General features: G+C 46.3%; 1 protein-coding gene across 1 annotated transcript; it reads left to right on the forward strand.

Moving 5' to 3' along the window:
- The first annotated feature begins 6852 nt into the window (after window positions 1–6852).
- LOC147880426 (uncharacterized) lies at window positions 6853–7419 on the forward strand. The gene is made up of 2 exons (XM_087370611.1): window positions 6853–6939; window positions 7090–7419. The coding sequence occupies exons 1-2, from the start codon at window positions 6853–6855 to the stop codon at window positions 7417–7419; spliced, it is 417 nt and encodes a 138-aa protein (XP_087226737.1).
- The last annotated feature ends 900 nt before the right edge of the window (window positions 7420–8319 follow it).

The raw sequence follows: 8319 nt of genomic DNA on the forward strand, positions 1-8319 counted from the left end.
AAAACGTCCAACACCTCTGGGAGAGTGAGGAGAGAGAGATGGAAGGTGGGGGAAGGGCATGCATACACATGCTTGACAAATGGCACCTCCTCCTTGCCATTTGCTCCTTCATTAAAGTCCTAACCCCATACCAAGGACAACGTTGGTTGTCCTTGGGCCCAACTTTTAGACCCCTCTTTTAAAGCCTTTGCCTTGCCCCTAGGACCTAGTGGTGCACCTAGACTTTGCCCTTAGGAACTTCTAGGAAGTGTGCACTTCCTCTAGCCAGTCCCTCGCGGCCAAACCATTACAACACTTAACCATGGTTAACCCCGGGTTAAGCATAGGTTGAGTTATGAAGATACTTTACATCACTTTTCACGTCCTCTTTTCACGTCCTCGTGACACAATCGACAAGGAGGAAGCCTGCAACAATCACCACTTCCAGCCAACATTAGTTGCAAGCACTAGTTACCTAGAAAGAGAGCAATATCAACATGAAAATGTGCTACAAATGAGATAAACTTGAAATAACAGACTGCCCTCATGACTTGACTCCTTTGGAGATGGAGTCCTTACCCATCTGCAGCCCCCCTGGGTGGGAAGAGTGAGATCATGGGGCTGGAGTAAGAAAAACTCAGAAAAAGGCTCTATAGGCTAGAGAGAGAAATCTTGAAAGGGGTTATACTTTTAGGGAGAGAGTGTTATGGCTGCCTCCAAGCTGAGAGATGAAAAGGGGATGCTGCTGCAGTTCCAGAGGTGCAGAGAGAGGCTGTTTTCTGCATAGAGAAGGGGCTGGAACAGTAGAGAGAGAGAAAGGTTGCAGAAGAGAGAGAGATCCTACAGCAAGAAAGAGAAGGATGCTGTTGCTGCTCACAGGCTGGGAGAAGGAAAGGAGAAGCTGCTGCTGCTCTAGAAATACTGAGAAGGGGCAGATCCTTGAAGAAGAGGAGCTGAAACTGTAGAGAGAGAGTGTGCTGCAGTAGAGAGAGAAAGTGCTGCAGCAGAGAGAGATGATGCTGAGGCTGCATCAAGGGAGAGGAGAAGAGACTGAATTGGACGTTGGATTTTGTGTGGGGAAAGGCCGCCTTTATAAGGCTCAGCCCACCCTCTGCCCAATTAAGAATGGGGGCTGGCCCCCCTCGGATTTTGGTGGGCTGCAGTTCCTGCAGTGACAAGTGGTGCCATGGTCCATGCATGGCTCTCCACATGTCCCCACAGGTTGCCATGTGTCCCATGAGCTGCCATGTGGCTATGCTACGTTTCAAGGTTGCCATGTCGCCCAAAAACCCAAAAAAGACAAAGTGGTCAGAATTCAATTCTGATTTCACTGTCAGGTACCTAACAGCTTGTACTATCCAACGATGTACTCTAAAGTCACAAATGAGCCATAACTTAGCTCACTAGTTTGTCGTCTTATCTTGTATCTCCATGTCTATTTGGCATGCTTCCAGGCTCATTGAAGACATTCTCCTAAATGGTTGCTAGGTCGGTATACAATCTGTGCATTTGAATTGGTCCCATAAATCAGGTACTCAGGTGGAGTGTGATTTCCAATGTCCCTCCTAAAGGAGGTCATAACTTTGTGGGACACTACTGCCCGTAACCCCAACAAAGGGGGTCCACCTTCAAATGCTAGACCTTGCCCCCATGAACCTAACTGAACAGTAGGAAAATAATTTTTATTCTTCTGCAAAACATATCAAATATAAATCTAAAAGAAAAATTACCAAAGTGGATACGGTGTGAAGCCAGGTCACATTTTCTACCTCATTTTGAGGGCTTATTTTTCATAGGGTTTGTTTTTCATGCACAGCATGATGTCTCTCTGCATAGAGCTTGCTCTCGCTGGTTTCATTCATACTTAATGAAAGTCTGTTTTTTGCAAAAATAAAAATAAAAATGTGGCAGTGCATGTATGAATGCTTCTAGGTTGTATGCATGTGTAAAGTTTATATTAGTGTCTGGAGCTTGTATGCTCAGTTGGACGCTTATGCATTAGTTGGAAAGCCATGCATATGGAAAGGTTGGTGTGCATGTGACTTTTGTAGTTCATGTACCACCTTTCTTAAAGTATGCATGAGCAGATGTGTGGTACATGTACAAGCTCCTGGCTAGAAGTACTAAAAGTGTACTTTACTTTCAGTAAAAGTATACTCTGCTTTCACACTCTAGTGGGCTTCAATTCTTAACCTATGTTTTAACTTTTTGGCTTTAGTAGAAAGCAAAGGGGGCCACCACATGAGCAGATTTGTGGCTGGCATGGAGCCTTTTATTGCATGCAGAGGCTGCCACGATTCAAGGGATGGTCCACATTTGAGTTGAGTGCATGGATTGACTTTCAAAGGTGCATTGTTAAGGCCAATTGGCAGCTCTTCGCTGAATCGTTTCTACTCTTGATGCACTCTTGTGGACACCTCCTTTGTGTTCTCTCCTGCTCCCTTACTCAAACTCCACCTTTGCCTATCCCCACTCTAGAGTATCCTTGCCATTGTTCTTACTTGCCTTGCTATGAGCTTTCATAGCCTTGCTATTCTAGCCAGCCATTCTCTTGTGCTATCCCCATGACTTAGTCTTCTGTGATCTCCCACTTGAAGCCTCTAATTATGTTGGGTTGAAGTGCGACTCCTGATAGATTTGTTTTTTCTTTCTTGTAGGGTGAAAGGTGTGGCCAGATAAGCCTCCCTGTAGTTTGCTAGTTATATCTTTAATCAAGTGTCTGGCATTTTGCCCCCCCCCTCTTGAAATATACATTCTTCTAGTACTAATAGATTTAGTTGGAATGCCATGGTGACTAGTGGCCAGATAAGCCTCCCTATAGTTTGCTAGTTATATCTTTAATCAAGTGTCTGGCATTTTGGCCCCCTCCTCCTTTTGAAATATACATTTTTCTAGTACTAATAGATTTAGTTGGAATGCCTGTTGGAAAGGTCACCTCCCCATCTGTAAGCCCCCAAATGAGGAGTGCGTGGGGGAGGGAGACGTGGGCAGGATGTGCCCAAGAGAGAAGAAAGAGAGGGGGCTGCCACATGGGCAGCACCTCACAGGATTGGAACCTGAAGATGGCGTCAGCATGGCGAGGGTAGTGGGCAGGTGAAGGGCCTGCAACAGACCCTGATGATGGCGCAGTACAGGCGGGTCAGGACAGCAGGATGTACAGGAGTACGGCGCAGGACACATGGCTGGGAAGAGGACCTGGCAGAGGCGCAGACATGGCAGGATGTGCAGGCCCAGATATGGAGCAGCAAATATGGCTGTCAGTGGGCGGAAGGCAGGCCTTATATAGGCTGGACCCCTGCCTTGAATGGAGGACCAAAGGGCCCTGGAAGTTTGGGCCAAAAGCCCTGGGTGGTGTGCCCTTTTAGGGCTGGACCAGCCACAGACTGGTCGGCCAGTCTGGTCGGCCAGTCTGTAGCAGGCTGGTTGGTTTTTTTTGTCAGCTCCCTTCATTTCATATCCAACAGTTCAGCAGAACCAGCAGCAGACAGGAGCAGCCAGAAGACATTTTCTTGGGCCTCATCTTGGAGGTGAAGGAGAGTAGAAGGTGTGCTGCAGACTGAGCTCTCAAGGGCTGAACCTTGGCTGTCTCTTAGGGCAGCAAGGTGTTGTGATCTGGACGGAAAGTCTACAGAAGCTCCAGGTGGAGCACGCGGGCTCGAGTCTGGAGATAGCCAGCTGATAGGAGAAGGACCTTGTGGTAAGATCAGAGGACCACACCATTGGTGGGACTCTGGATCTGTCTCTCTTGTATTGTGTCCATAGTTTTGGACGGAAATATATATTTTGGTGGTTTCTCTATTTGGTTGGTTCGTTGTCTATTGATGAGTATGCACATCTATTGAATGCACATAAGAAAGAAGTTTGTGATTCCACGCACCCACACCGCACACTGTGTGAGCTCCTGGGCATTACTATAAGTCTTCTGCTGTGCGTACCCTCTGTTGGGTATTTTCTAACATGGTATCAGAGCCCAAATAGGAGGCTCACAGGTGTGGGAGCCTGAAGGCAGGGACCTTGCTGAAGGACGACCTTGATTCAGAAGCTCTAGGGAATCGACTTCCACGACTGGAGGATTGTGCCCTTGCGAGAAGGAGGGTGACTCAGGTTCAGTCAGGTGCGTTCAGAGTTATGGTTTATTGAAATTGAGTTTGGTTGGCTTTGCTGTGTGGTATAAACAGCAGAGATGTCGGCCTCTACAGCCTCTTCAGCCCCTGCTTTCCCTTCCTCCTCCTCGAGTTTTCTCTCTTTCACTATCCCTAATTTTGGAGAGTCTGGGAACCTAGACGGGACTAATTACCCAATCTGGAAAGTGAAGATCCGGAGTCATTTAGTGGCTCGGAAGTTGCGGAAGCTGACCACGGGAGAGGAGTCGAAGCCGGAGGACATGGTGGACAGTAAAGGGGAGGTACTCATGGCAGTAGACAGAGAGGAACTTGAAGCCTGGGAAGACAGAGATGCCCATGCCCTGGCAATAATCATAGGGACTACGGCGGACTCCGTTCTTCTGCATATCTAGCTAGCCGAGACGTCAGTAGAGGCGTGGGCCACCCTGAAGGATCTGTACGAGACAGACAATACCTCCTAGATTGTGCTTCTTCAGCATCAACTCTACAATCTTGATATGGAAGGAGATACGGTACATAGCCATTTGACGAAGGTCAAGGTGGTGAGGGATCAGCTGGCAGCAATTGGTCAGAAGACAGACTCATGCCATTTGGCCTTGATGGTATTGAGGAGATTGCCTCGGAGTTTCAAGAGCTTTGTTACGGCTGTGACAGCAGGACAGAGGACCAAACCTCTGACGTTTGAGGAGTTGTGTCCATTACTGCTACAGGAGGAAGCTCGGGAGAAGCTCTACAACGAGGATAAAGATGACAAGGCGATGCTGGTGAAGGATTCTGCTGGCAAAGGAAAGGGCAAGCCTAACGGTGGCAAGTCCAAGCAAGATGACTTTGATGACGAGGGGACTTCGAAGAGGAAGCACAAGAAGAAGTGTTTCTATTGTGATACGTTCGGACATTTTGCAAAGGACTGCAGAAAGAAAAAGGCGGATTTGAAAAACAAACAGGAGTTTGACTCAGATTCAGAGGGAAAGGCCAAAGCAAATGTGGTAATCGAAGAGTTGTTCGTGGTGACATCACCGAGTGTTACCGAGGTCAGATATGTTGATCCAGAGATCACAGTAAGGATGTCTGACATAGAGATGTGGGTCGACGAGGAGTCAGATGCCTTTGTGAAGGTGAAGGACAGCATGGGGCGCTTGGTACCTTCCAGGTGTGTGACTGTTGACACTGACACGAGGGTGGATTCCATGGAAGGCTTTGGGGTCTCATGGTCAGATAGATGCTGGGGTTCAGAAGGGGACAGTACAAGATTACACAAGCGCTTGGTGGGTGCCTCAATGAGAGTTTGCTTTCAGAGTGAACATTCAGGCAGTATAACAGTCTGGTATGTATTTGATATTTTGCATTTAAGCCTTTATAGCATGCTGTGGAGAGACTCTGCTCTTCATTTGTCTCAGGTGATAAGAGATTGGAAGGAATTGGCCTTCTTCAAAGGTAGAAGGGGAAGTATTGGTGCTTCTTCAAATCTTGGACACAGATTGCTAGAAGGTGATGGACAAAGAGTACTGAAGCCAGAAGAGTACCTGCTTGAGAACTCAGCGAGAGTTCATGGTCCAGGTTATCTGGAAATATTCATTGGTTGCAGACCTTGCCAAAGGAAGGACGGGTTGAAACAGACCCTTAGAGGATGGTGCTTGGAAGACTCCAGGTTGTTCACTCATTATGAGAGGGATGACTGGAAGATCGTGACGGCTGGATTGCTCGAAGGCGGGAACGTGACTGAAAGAGGTGGTACCAGGAGGTGCTACCAAAGATGGACCTGTGTACCAGGATGGTGTGCGGAAGCGGAACCGGAACTGGAACCGGACCTGGTGGAGCAGGAGCCACTGGATGAAAAGCCAGGAAAAGATTTCGACATCGAAGAGTTCCAGAGGACTACGACCAGGGAGTTACTGGAGCATCGTCATCGACGTGTTGGCATTGGGCCAAGATGTGTGGGTGAGAGGGGGTGTTGGAAAGGTCACCTCCCCATCTGTAAGCCCCCAAATGAGGAGTGCGTGGGGGAGGGAGACCTAGGGCAGGATGTGCCCAAGAGAGAAGAAAGAGAGAGAGAATATTTATGCCTTAATCATGTCGACAAGCCAAAAAGGTTAAAATAAGAATCAATTATGTAAAGCCCTGGGTGGTGTGCCCTTTTAGGGCTGGACCAGCCACAGACTGGTCGGCCAGTCTGTAGCAGGCTGGTCGGTTTTTTTGTCAGCCCCCTTGGGGCCTATAAAAGGAGAGGCCCTGGGCCTCATTTCATATCCAACAGTTCAGCAGAACCAGCAGCAGACAGGAGCAGCCAGAAGACATTTTCTTGGGCCTCATCTTGGAGGTGAAGGAGAGTAGAAGGTGTGCTGCAGACTGAGCTCTCAAGGGCTGAACCTTGGCTGTCTCTTAGGGCAGAAAGGTGTTGTGATCTGGACGGAAAGTCTACAGAAGCTCCAAGTGGAGCACGCGGGCTCGAGTCTAGAGATAGCCAGCTGATAGGAGAAGGACCTTGTGGTAAGATCAGAGGACCACACCGTGGGACTTTGGATGTGTCTCTCTTGTATTGTGTCCATAGTTTTGGACGGAAATATATATTTTGGTGGTTTCTCTATCTGGTTGGTTCGTTGTCTATTGATGAGTCTGCACATCTATTGAATGCACATAAGAAAGAAGTTTGTGATTCCACACACCCACACCGCACACTGTGTGAGCTCCTGGGCATTATTATAAGTCTTCTGCTGTGCGTACCCTTTGTTGGGTATTTTCTAACAATGCCATGGTGACTAGTGGCCTAAAACAGATTAATGACGATAATTATGGAAACTGGAAAGATTTGTTACTGTTACCTTCCAAGGAGTTTGGAGTACGCTTTGAAGTGGGATTTGGTTTTGAAAGGTCACTTAAATAACTCTCAGCAATACAATATGAGCTATTGCAATATTGTCAGCATATAGGCATTGAAATTGCAAATTAAGCATTTAAACTGTGAAGACTAAACTTGTCATTTGGACAGGCAATTGATGAGGCAGAGGATGAATGGAGTCAGCACAATGCTAAGAAGTTGATTGAGACAAGCACAAAAGGGTTACGTGCCTGTATTCCCAAAAATTTTCCATACTTCCATGTGGAGTTTGGTCTGCATGCTGGCTATGTTCATGTCATTGATAATGAGAATGATTTTAAGAGTCACTTTGGGCAAGATGTGGTCATTGGCATGCTGAAATTGCCAGAAGAAGAGATGCACAGGAGGCACAGGCAGCAGTCTGATGATCAACAAAAGAAGTCAGCTATCGAATTTCAGAAGGTGTGGGATCCATTTGACTGGACAAAGATGCTAGACTGATGTATCTTTTTCTTTCTTTGAAGATCTGGACACAAGATTATGATATCGTGGGGTATCTGATGTATGTTGAATAAGAGCACTGTTGTCTCAACAAAATACTGCTTCTTTTACCTTATACACGCCCATATAAAATGGTTGTTTCAAATACGAAGTTTGAGAATAGTACATTCACTTGCATATTGGCGAATTACTGCTTGAAGAAAATCTCGATTTTTGAATTTCTTCTATGGATTCTATGTTTATTCTCTAACAGGTTTGTGAGAGATCTGAAAATTGTGCTTGTAAGTAACCATTTTGTTCTTTCCCATTTGTTTAGGGTCTTGCTTTACACTTTGTATTTATGATTTGGACGTCTTAAAGATTAGAATCTTCTATGGCAGTTAATCACTAAGGAGTGTTGGTAAGAATGAGAAAACTAAGGCAAGCTCAGCAGTCAGTTGAGGTGAACGTTTCAGCTATCATCTCTCAAAGACAAGTTGTTGTTGGGGAAGGTTTGAACGTGGATGCGGTGGCCATTAACAAGGTTCGTCTATGGAATCTTTGGTAATGGCTTCGGACTTGTACAAGCTTATGCATGACATTCTTATTCTCCTTTATTATATTCTCACGTTGTGTTTGGCTTTTTAATAGCTGTGCACTCGACAGATTGCTTTGTGTGCTGCTCTATACTGTCCTTATTGCAGTTAGCATTATGGTTTGGAATACAACAGAGTGCTCCAAGACCTTTGACCATACGTGCTTGCGATGTTGGTGTAATGAGCACTTTAATTCAAGAAGGTACAGATGTATATGTATTTGCTTGCTCTTGCATAAAATGTCTGCAGGGGCTTAAGGATCAGTAAATCAGATAGTAAAGACAAGAGATGTCCAAGTGTGGGACTATTTCACTTGTTTGTGGCC

The sequence above is a fragment of the Dipteris shenzhenensis genome, chromosome 32 (genome assembly GCF_047967505.1).
Source record: "Dipteris shenzhenensis isolate YYH24624 ecotype China chromosome 32, Dip_SZ_1.0, whole genome shotgun sequence".
NCBI classification, from domain to species: domain Eukaryota; kingdom Viridiplantae; phylum Streptophyta; class Polypodiopsida; order Gleicheniales; family Dipteridaceae; genus Dipteris; species Dipteris shenzhenensis.